The sequence below is a fragment of the Xenopus tropicalis genome, chromosome 1 (assembly GCF_000004195.4).
Source record: "Xenopus tropicalis strain Nigerian chromosome 1, UCB_Xtro_10.0, whole genome shotgun sequence".
NCBI lineage: Eukaryota > Metazoa > Chordata > Amphibia > Anura > Pipidae > Xenopus > Xenopus tropicalis.
This window is the reverse complement of record NC_030677.2, coordinates 143,891,887-143,911,951: the sequence shown is the minus strand read 5'-3', so window position 1 is coordinate 143,911,951 and position 20,065 is coordinate 143,891,887. Positions and strand designations below refer to the sequence as shown.

Sequence of the window (20,065 nt, the reverse complement as noted above, 5' to 3'; positions counted from 1 at the left end):
ACAAAAACTGGTCTTTTTTGCTCACAGGCTGGATGTAACCATCCAAGGGACTTTTTTTTATGGCCTTAGTATGCTAAGGGCCTCCATAGATGTCTTTGCACCCTATTTAGGTGCGGGCTGGAGTGAATCTAGACTGCCAAAGAAAATGGCCAGGCAATATGCCTGGCAAAAACCGCCTGGGGAGAACACTGTACTTTCATGATTTCAGAGTGCATGATATCCTCCTACAGTTAATGTTTTTATGTTTATCTTTTCACTTTGGTCACCCACTGGCTTTACCACCATATTGTGTATTGGGGCGTGTTGTTTGCCATTTGTTTGGTAGAAACTGAGAGTCCTGCTGAAACATTAGCTATATTAGTTAAACTTTTCTTTTATGAATGACAATTTTATTTTTCATGTATGGGTCCTTTTATACATATATATTTGAACATAAGTATTCAACTGTCTTTGAAACCTGTCTAATGAAACCTGTAATTTTTTGTGATTTTTTTTTTTAACCAGGGATGCTGATGCCACAAGAATCGATATTTTTACCGGTAAGGTTTTTATAAGAATAACAAAAGATATCTTCTAATTACAGGTAAAATGTTGGTAAAAAAGATAAAGCTATATTTTATCTGGAGGCATGGGGATTATATATACAAAATGTAAGTGTGGAAGACTAGTATGTAGTTTTTGGTGATAGAGTAGGTGAGAATGATGTCATTATTTGATTGGCCCACTGTTAGCCACTCTGGACAGGAACTTTACTCTATCAATTGCTCCATGAGGGTTTCTGTTGTGGTGGAATTAACACAAACTTCACATCATTCCTGCATCAGTTAGGATCATTAGCTTGTGTAGCCATGCAAGCAAATTGGCACAGATTTCAATCCTGAGGGTGCCAAATCATGCAATATCTGACCAGTCGGTCTCTGGGGTTGTTTGTGTTATTTTGCTTGTTTAAAAAAATCTAACATTCTATTCCGCACTAATGCAGCAGAACCAACTTTGCTTCCACAGTGGGCGTCTTTTTTAAAGCTATGTGTCATTTTTAGAATTCTCAATACTGGTAACTGGTAGGCCGACTCAATGTGATTGTTGGGTTCCCGGAGAGTGGAGGAAAGGGAGGAAAGTGTCCCTACTACATCTCTACCAAAATGTATTTTCCTAACTGGACTGGCTGGCAGCGCCGGATTTGACATTGGGGTGCTCCAAGGCTGCCCCCATTCGTGCCATTCCTAAAGGTCCCCATTGCTCTGTATGTGAGCAAAATTTGAGTGCGGCTTGGGCGGCATGTCACCCCTAAATTTGTGCAGCCCTAGGCCCGGGTCTGCTGGCTAGAATAACCACGCCCACTTACAGAGGTTATTTGAAAGACAGATAAGTTAAGAGCAATCAAATCCTCGAAGTGGACACTCGGAGAGTGACAGGCTGATAAAGAACATGGCAGATGATTCCAGCCTTTAACTCAGCTGGAATAATGTACGTATGTCAGAAGGGCACATCTCCGACAATAGGAAAACTAAATATGCCTATATATATATATATAAGTCAAAAACGAAGAAGCCGCTCATGAAGGTCTTATGTGCAAATTAAAGTTTCTTTTTTATTGTATGGTGAACTGACATTTCGGCTAAACCCCTCAGCCTTAATCAAAGTTATACAACAGTGTGAATACAAGCCATAAATACATCAACTGGCGGGAAAATACAAACAAAAGACGTGCACATGTGACGTCACACTATCCCATATACAAACAACGAATAGCCCAAATGTGAATAGAATGTAAAACAATGGTAAAAACTACTCTGTGCAGACCAGTCTCTACCCTTGGCTGGCTAGCCACTGCTTAATTGCATTGTCCATTCTATAAAAACAGCAAAGAATAGTGTTCCTTTTTATGACATTTCTCTATTCTATTATTGCTGGCTCCACTGATGGGATCGGTTTCATGCATATACTGCTTGATACCGCACATCTATCGGGCTGGTAAAATTTAACCCCCCCCCCCCAAGCGTGCCAATACAAATAAGATGGTAGCCGCTGAATGTGGGGTAGCCGTATGTGTACTGTCATGCACTAACATTCCCCTATGCTGTCTGCTAGTTTCTGTGTCTGTTCCATTCCCCTAAGTACGGTAACTTCACCTATATTAGTTGAGTGACCGCTACTGCCACCCAAACCAGTTGAGGTACGAGAGCGGCCCTTTACTCCTTGTGCGCCGTTGAGAGCTGCCTATCATGCGGTTCCTGGATGGATATGTATTTTGACGATCATCTGCTTTTTAATTTTATTTATATTTCTAATTTTGATTTTGTACTTTATTTTTATCAAACTGATTGCCTATTAACTAAGTTCCCCGGACCCCATCTACCTACGATCCCCTTGGTCCTAAGCCTCCCGGTTACCGGAGCGACTCGGCTAACGGACCATTCTCACGTTTCCCAAGAGCAGCTAGCACTGATAAGGTTAGCGACACATCCATTTGCTCTTTTCTCTTTTTTGTTTTTTTGTGTTGCCACTTATGTATGTACCCTCACTATTCCGGAACTGATGCATTTCTATGTATACTTTTATCGTGATTTTACTGTAGTTACTTTTCTGTGTTCTCGCTTAGCTTTTTGATTTAGCCAGCACTTCCCTTTACAGAGTAAATTATGGATCATGTATATAAATAGAGTAGTTTTTACCATTGTTTTACATTCTATTCACATTTGGGCTATTCGTTGTTTGTATATGGGATAGTGTGACGTCACATGTGCACGTCTTTCGTTTGTATTTTCCTGCCAGTTGATGTATTTATGGCTTGTATTCACACTGTTGTATAACTTTGAGAAAGGCTGAGGTGTTCAGCCGAAACGTCAGTTCACCATACAATAAAAAATAAACTTTAAATTGCACATAAGACCTGCGTGAGCGACTTCTTCGTTTTTGACTTCTGTTTCCTGCTTTGAAGGCTGCACCCAGGCATTTTTTGTGTTTTATACGTGAGTGCCAGTGGTTCCTACATTTTGAGATATATATATATATATATATATATATATATATATATATATATATATATATACAGTGGTGTGAAAAACTATTTGCCCCCTTCCTGATTTCTTATTCTTTTGCATGTTTGTCACACTTAAATGTTTCTGCTCATCAAAAACCATTAACTATTAGTCAAAGATAACATAATTGAACACAAAATGCAGTTTTTAAATGAAGGTTTACGTTATTAAGGGAGAAAAAAAACTCCAAATCTACATGGCCCTGTGTGAAAAAGTGATTGCCCCCCTTGTTAAAAAATAACTTAACTGTGGTTTATCAATTTCAATTTTCAATTTCAATATCAATTTCTGTAGTCACCCCCAGGCCTGATTACTGCCACACCTGTTTCAATCAAGAAATCACTTAAATAGGAGCTACCTGACACAGAGAAGTAGACAAAAAGCACCTCAAAAGCTAGACATCATGCCAAGATCCAAAGAAATTCAGGAACAAATGAGAACAAAAGTAATTGAGATCTATCAGTCTGGTAAAGGTTATAAAGCCATTTCTAAAGCTTTGGGACTCCAGCGAACCACAGTGAGAGCCATTATCCACAAATGGCAAAAACATGGAACAGTGGTGAACCTTCCCAGGAGTGGCCGGCCGACCAACATTACCCCAAGAGCGCAAAGACAACTCATCCGAGAGGCCACAAAAGACCCCAGGACAACAATTAAGGTCAGTGTTCACGACTCCACCATAAGAAAGAGACTGGGCAAAAACGGCCTGCATGGCAGATTTCCAAGGCGCAAACCACTTTTAAGCAAAAAGAACATTATGGCTCATCTCAATTTTGCTAAAAAACATCTCAATGATTGCCAAGACTTTTGAGAAAATACCTTGTGGACCGACGAGACAAAAGTTGAACTTTTTGGAAGGTGCGTGTCCTGTTACATCTGGCGTAAAAGTAACACAGCATTTCAGAAAAAGAACATCATACCAACAGTAAAATATGGTGGTGGTAGTGTGATGGTCTGGGGTTGTTTTGCTGCTTCAGGACCTGGAAGGCTTGCTGTGATAGATGGAACCATGAATTCTACTGTCTACCAAAAAATCCTGAAGGAGAATGTCCGGCCATCTGTTCGTCAACTCAAGCTGAAGCGATCTTGGGTGCTGCAGCAGGACAATGACCCAAAACACACCAGCAAATCCACCTCTGAATGGCTGAAGAAAAACAAAATTAAGACTTTGGAGTGGCCTAGTCAAAGTCCTGACCTGAATCCTATTGAGATGTTGTGGCATGACCTTAAAAAGGCAGTTCATGCTAGAAAACCCTCAAATAAAGCTGAATTACAACAATTCTGCAAAGATGAGTGGGCCAAAATTCCTCCAGAGCGCTGTAAAAGACTCGTTGCAAGTTATCGCAAACGCGATAGGGCCATGTAGGTTTGGATTTTTTTTCTCCCTAAATAATAAAAACCCTCATTTAAAAACTGCATTTTGTGTTTACTTGTGTTATCTTTGACTAATAGTTAAATGTGTTTGATGATCAGAAACATTTTGTGTGACAAACATGCAAAAGAATAAGAAATCAGGAAGGGGGCAAATAGTTTTTCACACCACTGTATATATATGTGCAATGGCTTACGTTTTGCTACATTTTTGTATGTTTGACATTTCGCTACATGTTGCTAAAGCTTACTTTGCACCTTTTTACTCGTTACCCCAGTCGATCTGCATATAATTTCACAATAATGATGGCGCGAGCATCTGTGTACAATGTGTTCCCCTGAGGGGTACAGGTACCTAAATAATATTGGCCCCTACTAATTGGCACTGCCAGGTGACGTCTGGCATTCATTCGCTATTGCGGTCACCTACGGCCGAGACTCCACAGACAGCGGCAGTACCCAATATTTGATGGTACAATACTACGGGCTCGAGCATGATCCTTGGCCCATCTTTCGCTATCCATTTTTTGGTTGGAGATGTGATAGGAAAACCGTGTTGGTCTGTGTCCTGCGCCTTAAGAGAGGTTCCTGTGCCACACGTGTGGACCATTCTCCCCAGTTGACGCAATGGTAGGTGCTGCCAGTGGGTCGTGACAGTTTATGAATCATTCTCCAGTTGTGTCATACTCCATATATATAGAGCGCACCTTTACCGACAATTTTAAGCCGGCTTGTCTCTCGTGCCGTATGGGTCAACACCTTAGGAGAATTGAACTGCTTCTGGTAGGCACCATTTACCTCCAGTTAGTGACCCAAGCCATACTGCCAACGTCACATCCTTACTGTTTTACTTTTTTTGTGTAGTGACAGTCAATTTCTAAAGCTAATTGTCATAGCCATCCTGCAGACGCTGCCTGTATCAATTTTTCCACTGAGGGTAACGTAATCCAGCAAACATACTTTATTTATTATGCTTCGACTGGATGTTCTATATACAGCTCTATATATATCCTAGACTGTGCTGCAACACCCGCGGACTGATACTTACCTCGCCATTTTGCCTTTGGGAATATCTGAGTGGATTCTTTATTACACACCAGTACTTATCATCTGCGTGGCGGGATCCCTGCATTTCTCCTTTCTCTTTATTCGGGCACTTACCTTTTGATATATATGTTCACGTCCTCCTCTGCACCTTGACTTATTTCCCGACATTTAGTTATGCTTCTCAATTTTTCTTTATTCTCTCATTCCCCGCGATTAGCCGATTCTACAGTTAGCTCCTACCTGTATTTTACTTTTATTTTACCTTATTTTTCCTTTTGCTCTCTCGTGTGTCTATATTTACTTATCTGTCTGTTATGTTATGTTTTCGTACTCTATTAACCCCTCCCCGCTTATCTTCATGTCTAGTTTTGCATCAAATAATGACTTACTTTTGTTAATTCCCGGGGTACAACCCTTTGCTCTGTGACAATATCTCCTCCAGGCAATGATCATTGTTTATTTAGCAATCTCCCCAGCAATTAGCAATGGGTTAATTAGTTTATGGGAGATGGGGATGTGGTTACGTGTACTTTGGGCTTATACACGTCACTCTGAGTTTTTTCACTTCTTTGGTTGATTTTCCCGCCATTCACAGTATTTATGGTTTCCTCACAAATGTTTTTGCAACTTTGACAAAGGCTGGTGTTACAGCCGAAACGTTAGTTCACTTTTTGGCAACAAAATAAAAAATTTTTTGTTCTTCATAAGTCCTGTGAGTGCGGTTTTCGTTGTTTTCCTCGTATATATATATATATATATATATATATATATATATATATATATATATATATATATATATATATATATACTGGTTATGCACTTTAGGGATCTGCAATGCCCCAGCTGTCTTCCAGTGTCAGATTAAAGTAGCGCGTCTTCGAAATTCCTAAAATTTCCTTTCTGTGTTACATAATCTACAGGAAAGGCAGTCCTTTTAGCTTTGCCAGTTGCTACAGACATTCCATCAAGGGCTTCTTCTTCACAAAGTAGGGAGATGCCTTCAAATCTTTAAAGGAGAATTTCTCCTCTGCTCCCATCTGCAAACATCTAGAGCCTGCCTTATTTAATTGAGGTTGATGTTTTGTATATCCTGACCCAGAGCAAGAGTCCAATAGGAAAATTACACTGTTTGTACAAAACGTTCTCGCTATTTGAACAGAATTATGATACTGGCATCCAGGAGTTATTGTTGCCATTTACTGGAAGAGGGAATTTTTCCCATTACCATTTTTACAGACAACAAAAACCTGGAATACATCCAAGCCTTTAAAAGTTTGAACCCTAGAGAAGCTCAATGGACTCTTTTTTTTTAATTTAATTTCAGAAAAAAGACATCCTATCAAACATGTTTGCTTGTACTCATCTACTGAGAATAAATGGCCTATCACCCTATCAGATAAAAATATTGGCTCCTTCCTCAAATGGCCTCCAAGATCCAGAACACTCAGGGGCACATTAATCAAAGTACAATTGAGTCCGAATACAAAAAAATTGTATTTTTTTCTAAGTTTTGGAACTGTGCGTATTTTTTGTGATTTTTTTCGTCAATTTGTGCAACTTTTTTGTACTTTGCGACAATTTACATGACAATTTGTGCAACAAAACCGCAAAGTCGCAACGAGTACGAAAGTTTCGGATTCGTTCAAGCTTGATTCAAGGTATCGTGACTTTCCTTGGGCCAGGTTGGAGCTGCAGAGTGCCCTTGAGTCCTATGGGAGGCTTCCAAAATCATGCATTGAAGTTTCAAAGCCAGAAAGGTTTTTGCTCCAGTTACGATCGTTCGGATACAAAAATTTTGTAACTATCGCAAACGCTCGTTTTGGATTGTAAGTACGAAATTTTGGTATTCAAACGGAAAGAGTTTTCGTGACATTTGCAATCATCAGAAATGATCGGATTTCATTATTCGGATTCGTACCTTAGTGAATCTGGCCCTCAGTCTTCAGGCATTTCTATTGGAATGGCTTACATTCCTCTTAAAGCTCCAGACAAGCTCCCTACCCAGGAGTTCAGAAGCCACTCGGGATTTGTTTAATCACTTAAATTACTAAGGGATGCCAAAGGGATTCTGTCATGATTTTTATGGTGTACTTTTTATTTCTAAATGACACTGTTTACACTCTACCTTTTTAAAATTTTATTCTTGAACAGATTTTTTTTTTTAAGTCGTAATATTGGGGTGTAGGCAGCCATCTCAGTGTGTTGTGTCTAAGTCTGAGCTTTCAGAAGGAGCCAGCTCTGCACATTAGAACTGCTTTCAGACAACCTATGGTTTCTCCTACTCCCATGTAACTGGAGGAGTCCCAAGCCGGACTTGGGTTTCTTACTGTTGAGTCCTATTCTGATATGTTTCACAGGTGTCAGGGAGCTGCTATCTTGCAGAGGGAGTTATTATCACTCCAACTTGCAGCGCAACAGTAAGGAGTGACTGAAGTGTAACATGGCTGTAGCACCCTGGGAAATGAAGAATATGACTAGCCCCATGTGAAATTTCAAAATCAAATATAAAAAGATCTGTTTTGTTCTTTTAAAGAAACTGATTTCAATGCAGGATTCTGTTGGAGAATCATTTATTTTCTTGTACAATCATTATCTATTCTTTTTCAACCTTGAACCAATCTAGCCATTAATGTTTATTGTTGATCTGCCACCTTTATGCTAACTCCCATCTGTCGTATAATTTTCTGAACTCTTTATCCAACACATATTCCAGCTTTATGGCTTTCTGATTTAAATTTTCTGAGACCCTCAGTTTATTTTTGAGCTCAGCCAATCATTTTGCATCCAATCTCTTGGGGCCACCCTTCAGTTTTCCTAAGCCTATTATCCACAGTTTAATGGATCTGCAGAGAGGGTGCAAGCTTTGGAAAAGTTGTGAGATGCCACATTTTCATTTGTCATGATGACTGGTCCTGTCTAATACCTTTGGCAGAGTTTGCCCATAAGAATGCATCTCGCATGTTCATGGGAAGATCTACATTTTGGGTAATGGTTGTTTCTCCTAATGCTGGATTTTTTTAGAGCGTGCAGTCCAGACCTGTCATGGGACATGCCTTTCTTGTAGTAAATTACCCCTAAAGACTTGAAGTCCACTAACCCATTCATCTCAGAATTCCATCTTCTAAACTGGTTGCTAAGTTCTGTCTCAAACCACCTACACATGTTGTAATGAACAGCTGGCAAAAATATTAGATACGATTCTTGATTACAGAATCTTCCGAGGCTCTCTTAAATAACATATTCTTTATTTAGCAAAGTGGTTCTTAGGGTTACGCTTGAAAGACCCCATATTCTTGTGGGGCACCACCCAGAGGCTGATCCCTGCAGAGATCTATGGTCTCAGTCAGGGATTATGGCTCAGTCCATCCCTACATGAAAGGAGGCCCCAGTCTGGATAAGAGGGCAAAGATGCAACAGTTCAGGATCTGATTGTCCAGTATCACATTTTATTAAAAATCGTTTCAGGAGAAATAACTACGCACAGGAAAGGTCATAGGGGGGGCCTGTAATTGGAGAACTACTTTGGCTATTATTTGTTATATATTTAATTGTTGTCCAGCTGTCCAGTAGCATGCTAGTTACTTTTAATATTTGCCCATAATATGCTGCTGATACTACATTTTAAACAAAATAATTTAGTATTTGCTCCTGCTCATAAACTTAGGATGTTTACCTACCTGTTGATGAGACTTAAATGGGTTGTTAACCCTTAATATAACTTTTACTATGATATAGACATTGATATTTTGAGATAATTTGTAGTTGGTTTTCATTTTATATATTTTGTGTTTTTTCAGTTATTTAGGGGCAGATTTATCAATATGTGAGTTTAGAGCTTAATACATAAAAACTCACACATGTTCTATTCGTTCCTATGGGAATTTTAAAAGCGTATTTATCAGATGGTAAACTCTAATTTTCACCCATTGATAAATATGCTAAAATCCCATAGGAATGAATTGAACATGGGTGAGTTATTAAGCTCTAAACTAACATTTTGATAACTGCCCCTTAGTATTTTGTTCAGCAGCACTCCAGTTTGGGATTTCATTTACTATCTGGTTTTTTACCTTCAGCAGTTTTTGAATAAGAAATTGGAATATGAATATGAGAGGGCCTGAATAGAAAGAGAATGAACAAAGAGTAACAATATTAATGAAATTGTAAGCTCAATAGAAGAATAGTTTTTTGGCTGCCGGGGTCAGTGATCCCCATTTGAAAGCTGGAAAACAAATGAAGGTCCTTTGCATAGTTGCTAGGAATAGGACATTCTATGATGTACTAAAATTTGATATAAAGGTGAACCACCCATTTAAGCTTCTTTCAGATCAGTAGTGCATGGGTTATTTTGGACTGTTCACAAAATATTTAATTAGCCCAAACACTCTGTGCCAAAACACTCAAAATCTGAAGTTATGTAAAGTGTTAGATTAAGCTCTAGACAGGTATTTTTCGTTTAACACAGAGGTCAAGTGTGCCTTTTGATGCCATATGTTTGGGCTACTGAAAATTGTATTGGGCAAAAATCACTTTGTGTCATTGCACTAAAACTTGTGAATGCATGTACAATAAATGTATAATAAAGGATTGTACCCATTTTCATGTACAGTATGGTTTGTCGAATATCTTCTTTGAAATTTAAAAAACTTAAAAGTATCCAAAGACTTGTGACCAACTATAAGCGATACACTGAATAAGTATGGAATAACTATGGAATTTGAATAAGTATGGAATTTGAAAATATTTTTGATAATTTTCAGTAAAGAGAGAAGAACTTCGAGGTGGCTTCATGCTTTGCTTTCTTGACGATGGAGCAGGAATGGATCCTAGTAAGTAAAATGCATCAGCCCTAATGATTTTCATATTTGTTTATAACATCGTTTGTTTAGTGCATTACCTAACACTGATGAAACTCATTAACAAATAAGTCAAAGGGATTCTGGGAACAAATTCCTTAAGGCTCTTAGAAATATCCCATTTGCATGGGTTTATCCTATAGGCAAAAGCTTACCCACTGGGTTTGAATCCCCTTGACTCTTTTGCATATGTTAATCCTTTTAACTCCTGGCTCTTCTTAAGCTAATCAGAAAACCCTGCACTACACTGATGAGCCCCAAGAAAGGTGAAACCGGTCTGTAGTTGGGAATCTGATCAGCTATTATCCTGGCTTTTGTTTTAAAAACCCAGTGGGTAAGCTTGTACATATAGGATAAACCCATGCAAATGGGATTTTTCTAAGAGCCCTAAGGAATTTGTTCCCTGAATCCCTTTGATTTATTTGCATACGTATGAGGCGGTCTCCTCAACCATTTTAACTTGTTTGTAAAACTTGGTGTGAAGTCTTTATTTCCTATCCATGTCAGATGTATTGAGTTATTGGGAGATAGGTTTTGTTTTTCCCTATATGAGTGCCAGGCTTTGGAAGTATGTATAAAGAGAGGGTTGTTTTGCATTTCTTGTGAGATATTTTGAAGGGGGATACGTAAAAGATAATTCATTGCGGGTGCTTCTCATTACAATGCATTTGATTACATATAGTACATCCTTCCTCAGAGATCACCTGACAGGAAATAATGAAGCTCTAACTGTAACAGGAAGGAGCATGATAGTAAAAGATAAAGCTATGTCCATTTATTGTCTGATGTAACCTAGCAAGTACTTGTGCCCTTGGTTTGTGTGTAAGCACAGTGAATCCAATGAGCCAGGGTTTGGCTTTTAGTACTTTAAGCTTATGTCTGATGGGTATATAAGTGGCGTGCTATAAATCTGTGCTACTGTGTAGTGATGGGCGAAATGTTTCGCCAGCCATGGATTCGCGGCGAATTTCCGCGTTTTGCCATTGGCGGATTGTTTTGCGAAACGGCGAAACGGGACAGATTCGCTATCACTACTACTGTGGGCTACTAATCTGCCCAGAGTTGTTATTGCTGATGGGAAGACATTTTGGGGAGATTTGCCCACCATAGCAGAGATTTATCATGGTGATTAATCTCCCAGTTGGACATAAACCTAAAGGAGAAGGAAAGCTACTGAGGCAGTTTATTCCCAGTAGAGTAGCCACAATAGTGCTATATTTATTCTGTAGAATGCATTTTCATACTTGAGTAAACAGCCCTAAAAGCTCTCTTTGTTTAAGATAGCTGCTGCCATATTAGCTTAGTGTGACGTGACTTTCCTTTCCCCCTGCTTTGTGTCTTTGGCTGTATTGCAACTCTGGGCTCAGATTACAGCAGGGAGGGATAGAAGGGGAAAGGAACATGCTGCACAGGCTCAAGCCCTGGAAGCTTGTGTTGAGAGAAGGAAGTCTGATACCGAAGCCCATATGTACACAGTAGAAGCAAAGGAATGCCATATTTCTTTTAACAGAGGACTCAGAGCAGCTTTAAGGTGGCCATACATGTTCAGATTTGTCTTCTTTCGACAAAATGCAACCATCTAAAACTAACCTTCAGACTGAAATTGTCCTAAAAATAACATATTGTAGCATGTCCTGAACACAAAATAGTTGTCCATCCAGATGTCCTGTAAATGCATTATAGGTCCCCCAGGTTTAGGAACATCCAATGGCACATAGCCCATTTTCGTAATATAAAATTTTCTAATACTATCTAGATGAAGCAGGATTTTTACATATGGGCTTTTTATGTGACATATTTTTATAGTGATCTACAGTTTTCAGGAATATAGTTTCCCTTAAGTAAACTACATGTAAAATGTTGTTCACTGCTTTGTCCTCCTTGTAAAACAGGAGGAACATGTCAGGTGTCTCCTGACATGCTCCTTTTGTGTAGATATTATGTCATGCTATTCTGTTAATGACCAATTAACTGCTTAAAGATTAAAATAGAATTCAAAATATTTTATTGTAAACAGAATCTGGAACATCTTACCCTAGATAACTTAAATTAGAAATTTGCCACCTTTGCCAGTATTTTTTAAAACGTTTGAAAGTGTGACTGATTGTTTTATTGTTGCTCATTATTTGTCTGTATTAGGTGAAGCAGCCAGTGTCATTCAGTTTGGTCGATCTGCTAAAAGGACTCCTGAATCTATTCAAATTGGGCAATATGGAAATGGTTTAAAGTCGTAAGTATTTTGACAGTGATTTTCGACAAGAACACTGACATTTTGTAACATTCAAAAAGTATATGCAACATTTATATTATATATATATATATATATATATATATATATATATATATATATATATATTATATTGATAACTCTAAACTTTTTATATGCTTCATTTACCTAGAACTATAACTGAAAATACAAATAGGCCTAGCTAATTTATTATTTTGCATAAAAGAGAAATACAAATCAAACAAAGTAATAGAAAGTCTTATGCATATTTGAAATGGCTATTTTTTTTTGGGTTCATCTGCCTTAAAGGTTTAAGTGATTTCTTTCTTAGTGAATGTATCCTAGGTTAACACAGCACTAACTGCTAAATAAAAGTTCATAATTGTATATGAACTAGATTGTATATGTAATTCATAGTGAGGAGTGTATAGGTAAATTATACAATATAGGCATAAAGCAACACTAATTTAGCCTGCTCCATGCAAGTATACTAGCTGCTGCCTTGGCCATTCTTAACTAAGTCTGCAAGCGTTTGGGCCATGTATTTGGCAGCCCCATGTATGGGGCCCTCTGATGGACCTACATGAAAATCAGCCAGATTTGGATCGAGGTCAGCCTAACCTTATCAGTGGGACCCCTGCTTGGATGGCACATATTCCTATCATTGTAATTTGATTATTTGGCCCACAGTCCAAAAATATATAAACCGTATGCATGTTAATTGGCTGTGTCAATGTGATACGGACCTTAGATTTTAAGCTCAACTGGGACAGGGTCTGATGTGATGTATAATCTCTGTAAAATTGCTTTGAAACATGTCAGTGCTATATAAATAAAGAATAATAATACAGGAATGCCATGCATTTTGATTTTCTTAAAAGAGAGTTCACTTTCTTTGTGTCTCTTCCTAGGGGTTCTATGAGAATTGGAAAAGATTTCATCCTTTTCACCAAGAAGGGAGATTCAATGACCTGCCTTTTTCTGTCTCGAACCTTTCATGAGGAGGAAGGCATTGATGAGGTTTGAAAATTGTTTTGATATTACCATATTGATATATGATTTATATTAAATAGGGGCTTACTTACACCTATTTATTTTTTAAAAACTATACCTTAGTAATATAAAAGTTATACAATTATTAGAATAAAAAAGTACATGTCTAATATAATGTAATGCAATATGATCAAACTAAAGCCAAATAATCTAACTTGACTGTTCATACAGTGTTCCTCTTTGTAACCTAGCCTCCGATGTGTGCATGCACACTGCTCTGCCATGGGTGCTGATGCACATTTGCTTGCACTCTAGGGTAATACAGTGCATATACATATTTGGAGGTAAATGAAAGACACGAAGGTGGCTCTAACTAAGAGAAAAAGGACGGCTGTGCTCTAAGATTATTATTAATAATAATAATAACAAAAATGTAAATATGCTGACTTTTCCCTTTTTTAGTTTACATTTCATTCTTGTATGATTGCCTCAAGTCTTGTATTAAATAATATGGTTCCCTTTAGATTCCATAGATGTAGAATTAGGCTCAAAGTGAGGAGCCTAATATCACCCATTTTGTGTTTGATGACAATAGAACCTCTAGTTATTAGGCTAAAAGATAATATGGTTAAGTAAAGTTAAGTAATACAAATGCTGCATGTATGCTATTATTGACTCTTAACAAGACCTCAATTTCCCTTACCACTGTTTTTTATTCAGTAGATGCATTTAGCCAGATATCGAGAGTTAAACTAAAAAGGGCTCATTTAATTCCACAACTGTAGATTCAATCCTGCAAGAATCATTGCAGACATATTTACAACTAGCCACACTGCTTCCCCACAATTTCTGCTTTCTAAAATACAAAGAGCATATTTCCATCTTGTATGGAGGTCCAAAGGTCAGCATGTGAACCAAAGCATGTCCACTCTCATTTGACACAGATTGATAGTAGTTTAGCTCAGAAAGCCACATATACATTTCTAAATATATGGTACTTAGGCGTATACTGGAAAAATATGCACACAAGATCAAACCCCAAATTCTTAAAGAAAAACTATACCCCTAGAATAAATAATTAACCAACAGATAGTTTATATCATATTAAGTGTCTAAAAAATCTTACTGAACTGGAATATAACAGTAAATATTTCCCTTTTACATCTTTTCCCTTGAGCCACCATTTAGTGATGGTCTGTGTGAAGATGGAGTAAAAGACAGAACGTTGTTTCCATTAATTTGCTCATGTTACCTAACATGTATGTGTGCCCTTGGTTAGTTTGTTTGCACTGTGAATCGTATTATGCCAAGGGGTGGCACTTAGTGCTTAAAACGGCAATTTTCTATTTAGGAGTACCAATGACACATACTACTTATGAAAATGTTTTTTTTTTTTTTAGATGAAGCAGGGTTTTACATATGAGCTGTTTATGCAATAAATTTTTATAGAGTCTTGCATTATTTGGGGGATGTAGTTTTTCTTTAACAGGGGGATTTAATGTCTCTGGAATAATGAGCCAAATCTTTTTGCAATGTGACAAGGCTCAGCATTTATTGTTTGATAAATATGGTACTAAGCTCACCAAAATATCCAGAGCAGCCACTTCTAAATAGGACCCAATGCAACATAAACAAACATTGACACATTTTAATTACCCATAGTTTTACAGCCAACAAAAAAGTTCTAAACACCCTTAAAACCATTCTTTTGGAGATGCCAGCAGAAACAATTCCTGATAGTCTGGTAGAGTCCTGTGTGAAATCAAATTTTTTTTTTAAACCTGAACTCAAACCAACATTTAAACCTGCTAAGGCCTACTACCCAACACACAACTGCCTTATTCGCATACCTGATCCACGACCTGCTGACCACCAACAGGAAGTGCTGTTGCTCCAAGTGACATCATCAAAAAGTAGGTGGAGGTAGAATTTTTTTTTTTTAAGGAGTAAAATAGAGATAATATAATACAAGATATGAAATATAGATAAGATCTGCAACCCAACCTGCATACGAAAATGCAGCTACAGGACTCAAGCCTGGTGCCATGGATAAAATATGGCTTACATTAAATAGAACTGCCAAATAATCCTTTGCAAAATTCACTTTATAACCAATCTTTTTTGTCTATTATTTTGTAAGGGAAAATTAATTTGAAGAAATGTTTGGTTTTACTTAAGTTTGCAAATTCATTAAACATCATATTCTTAACTCTGCCTGTGTTTTTCTTGCTGTTCCAAAGGTTATTGTTCCTCTTCCAACTTGGAATTCGAAAACTTGTGAACCTATAACAGACAACATGGAGAAGTTTGCAATTGAAACTGAACTCATCTATAAGTATTCTCCATTTCATTCCCAAAAGGAGCTCATGGAACAGTTTAAAAAAATAACTGAAGACACAGGTAAGAAGGAATGGTTCTTTCATTTAATTCAACCGAAGTGAAAGTTTCTAGCGATAATATAATACAATGACAGGGAAACTGTGTGTATAAGTACGTAAGTGTAGATATGTATTCTTAAGGCTGAAAGTATAGAAAGTGTTTTCTTTGTTGTAAAACAACTTGTGCTGCCTCTTATTGACTGTAGTCTCCTCCTTAAAGCACCAGAACCGGTAGTGTAAGGCCCAAAAGTGCTCTAGTGCATGTTTTTATTGTAAGAGAACCACTCAAACTTTCTATTTCAGGCAATTAACTGTACAGCCAAAGGAAGGCATCAGGTGCAATCTTTTGTGCTAGCAGAAAAAGCATACCCACTGGCACAGTGGACTTGTCCATTTGTCACATTTAAAGTGATGCTGACACACTTTTTTTTGTTATATATGGTCAGGCCATATGTTTTCGTTTATACGTTAAACTATGTTTTGTATTGGAGTGGGTGGTGAGGGGTGGAAGGTGTTACGTCACTTGTACCTGTTGTGATACTCGTCACTGTTTGAAGTTTCCTGCCTTGCACAGTATTTATGGATCACCTTCACTTGTTTTTGTAACTTTGAGAAAGGCTGGTGCTACAGCCGAAACATTAGTTCATCTTCTTCAGTAAAAACCTTTATTTTTCATAAGTCCTGTGAGAGTGGCTTTTATTAGCTTGTGTATTCATCATTTTATATTGAAGACTGCACCCAGGCATATTTTTTCCCTTATGACGTGAGTGCCAGCAACTCCTGTTTTCCATGCTAATAATCAGCGTATTAAGTATTAAATTCTGTTATGGCAACTATATAACAGTTAAGGGTCCAAGCTTGCTACGGCACAAAAAAATAGTTTAATGCAGAAACTCAACAAAATAAAGACTTAGGGTCCGATTCACTAAAGGTCGATAACACTTATCACATGCTTTTTTGCATTAAAAAGCATGCAATAAATAAGTACCGATTTTTTACCGATTATTTCTATGCATTCCATTAATTAGTGAATAGAAGTAATGCATGATTCACAAACACATATGAAGCGTTAGACGCGCAAAATATCGCGTTAATCTGTGCGAACATTAACACCTACTTGGGGTAGGTGGTACTTAAAGAATAAGTAAACCTTTTTCTTTTTTTTTTCTATCAGTAAAATTACTCAAAACAGCCTCCAGAATTACTTACCTTTGTCCCAGCATTCTGTCTGACCTGGTTCCTCAGTTAGACGTTAATCCTTTCCTTTGCTTCCTTGTACAGAGTGAAGCCCCGCCCCCCACTTCCTGTTCAGGTCTCTCATCAAAAAAAAAACCCTGATAATGCACAGACTGGCTCCTGCTGCCTCCACTCCGACAACATTGTCAAATTGAAGAGAAAAGGAAACAGGAAGTGGGGGCGGGGCTTCACTCTGCACAAGGAAGCAAAGGAAAGGATTAATGTTTAACTGAGGAACCAGGTCAGACAATGCTGGGACAAAGGTAGGTAATTCTGGAGGCTGTTCAGAGTAATTTTACTGATAGAAAAAAAAAACTTATTCTTTAAAGAAAATTGTGGTTTGTGAGCTTTTGGCGACACAACATGGAGTTTGCAGTCGTATTTTTTCAAGTACGTGTTGGCCCTAGAGTGATGCATCCTCCTGTTTTCAGGGAAATTGTGATTTTTAGAACGGTTGTTTTCAGAAAGTAATGGTTATGTGCGTAAAATATCGTGCGCTGTGTAATATGTTACAAACTGAGTAATATATTGCTTGAAAATATGTCATCGCTTCTTAATTATGACTAGTGTCATTTAGTAAATCGAATGTTAAGTCGCAAAAAATAAGTGATAACATTTTTAACGCGTGCTATAAATAGCACTCGTTTTATCGACTTTTAGTGAATCGGCCCCTTAGTATCTTTAATACTGTTATACATATACCATACTAGTAAAAAGAAAACATATCATACTAAAAATATACTATTCACTGATTATAGTGAAAACCTGTAACAGCTTTCATCTTTTCTGACACAGGAACCCTGGTTGTAATTTTTAACTTGAAGCTGATGGACTCTGGTGAACCAGAGCTGGATTTGGTCACGGACCCTAAAGATATTCAGATGGCTGGGACTCCACCAGAGGGAACGTACGTGAAAAGATTACTGTGTATTTAAAATAAATAAGGGGCTGATTTTTTTAACTTTTGTGACGTAATTATGCACTGAAATTAAGAAAAGTGTAATGTGCATGAATCCACCTTAAATAAGCGCAAGGGATACCTTGGTGTAGGGAGAAAATTAAGTTGTTCTGGGAAAAAAAGTACATTGTGGGATGTTTTTAAAATAAGAGGGAAGCCTGGCCTTTATTGTCTCCTTTATGAATCCTTCTATATATGCGCTTGCCCTTAGAGCATACTTTTGTCATAATACAAAGTATTAGGATAGCTTATTCACACAGTTGGTCCTGCAGAAGTGGTGATTTTGGTGTTTGGTTTTGGTTTTTGGAGTTTGGTTAAAGGAAATTGGGTAAGTTAAAAGGGTAAAAGAGGTAAGGGGGGAGAAGAAGTAAAAGATGTAAAGATTAAAATAACTCTGGGAGGGGGCGCATGTGCAGCGCCATCAGGGACAGATGCACCTGATGTGAGCTTCGTACCCAGGTCAGGAAAATTTAGCAAAAAACAGCAATAATCGAACCAGCTGAGTACAATCTGACCTCCTCAACCTACCTACATTACAATGGCGCCTCCGGGACCGATTAAGACAACGACTCAAAGCACACACAAGTTTTTTCAGCAACGGCGCCCAGACACTCCGCCATCTTTGCCCACCACACAGGAGCCTGAGGAGACAAACTCGCAGGCTGAACAAACTGCTACACCACCTGACGTCCCAGAACTGCTGCAATCTATACAGAAACTGTTCCGAACAGAACTAGCAGCTCCAGTGGGAGTTCACAAAGCAGATACAGAAGCTAGGTACGTAAACCAACGCCCTAGAACTCCGTGCTGAGCAAATAGTGATGGCCATGCACGCGGACACGAAACCCTTGAAGCATATAAGGAAAAAATGTATATAATGGAGGAAAAATTGGAGGACCTTGAAAATAGGTCACGAAAGGCCAACCTTCTCCTTAGAGGAGTACCCGAGACAGAAACAGACTTGGAAAAATTTGTTTCCAGCCTCTTCTCAAAGCTACTCACAAATGTGCCCCCGGAGCAACTACAAATGGTCCGGATACACAGAGCACTTGCAAGACCTCGCAATAAAGATTCCCCAAGGGACATTGTACTTAAATTCCAGTACGAAGCCTCCAGGGATGCGGTCCTACAAGCAGCTCGTTTACTTACCAGAAAGGACATCAGCCAACTCCTGACGAAGGGAGGGAGTGCCCCCCCGAAATGTTGATTTTCTTTATGGTACATTGGCATAATAAATGGGGTAAGCTCCCCAGCGGAAATTTTGCTTGAGTGCAGTCTCTATTTCTGCTTTGTTCTATACTTAACACAACCCACTATGTAGACACATGGAGAGAACTACACCCTAAAACACGGGTATATACTTACTATTCTGCCCCTCATAAACAATATTCCAGAATAGACACAATTTTGATAAATACGTTAGCAACACCCAACCTAAAAGAAGCATACATCAAGCCGTGTGCATGGTCTGATCATGATCTTGTTGCTATCTCTCTAACGGTACTTGACATCCCCACAAAAAGCACTCAGTGGCGCCTTAATGGAAGCCTCCTTAGTAACCCCCAATCAATCATAGACTCAAAAACTACTCTTAATAACTACTTTAAGGAAAATACTACCCCATAAGTAACACCGGGCAGCCCATAAGGCAACTATGAGGCTACTTTATTCAACAAGCAGCAATAAAACAGAGAAAAGCACGAGAAACACAAGACAGACTAGAAAAATCTCTACAAATACTAGAAAAAAAAATCCAAGTAAAATAATCCTATCATACAATTAAGCGAATTAAAGCTATCAAGCAAGAACTAGATACACTGCAGAAGCACAAGGTAGATAAAGCAATAAGATTGACAAACTTTAAATATTATAAATATTGCAACAAACCAAATAGGTTTCTTGCAAACTTATTAAAGGATAAAACCCAGGTTAACCAAATACCACGAATCAAGACCCAC

The 20,065-nt window shown here is 38.1% G+C and overlaps 1 protein-coding gene across 7 annotated transcripts in view; it reads left to right on the top strand.

Annotated features, from left to right (window-relative positions):
- morc2 (MORC family CW-type zinc finger 2) overlaps positions 1–20,065 on the top strand; it is a 52,795-nt gene that overhangs the window by 6,886 nt on the left and 25,844 nt on the right. For 6 of the 7 annotated variants that reach the window (XR_001170962.3, XR_001924596.2, XM_018094189.2 and 3 more), the window contains 6 exon segments: positions 505–539; positions 10,220–10,288; positions 12,455–12,545; positions 13,454–13,562; positions 15,776–15,935; positions 17,945–18,056. Coding sequence is in view for 5 of the 7 variants with exons in the window: in XM_018094189.2 (XP_017949678.2) it covers positions 505–539; positions 10,220–10,288; positions 12,455–12,545; positions 13,454–13,562; positions 15,776–15,935; positions 17,945–18,056 (576 nt within the window). In the remaining 2 variants the exon portion in view is untranslated. 7 annotated transcript variants of the gene reach the window in all.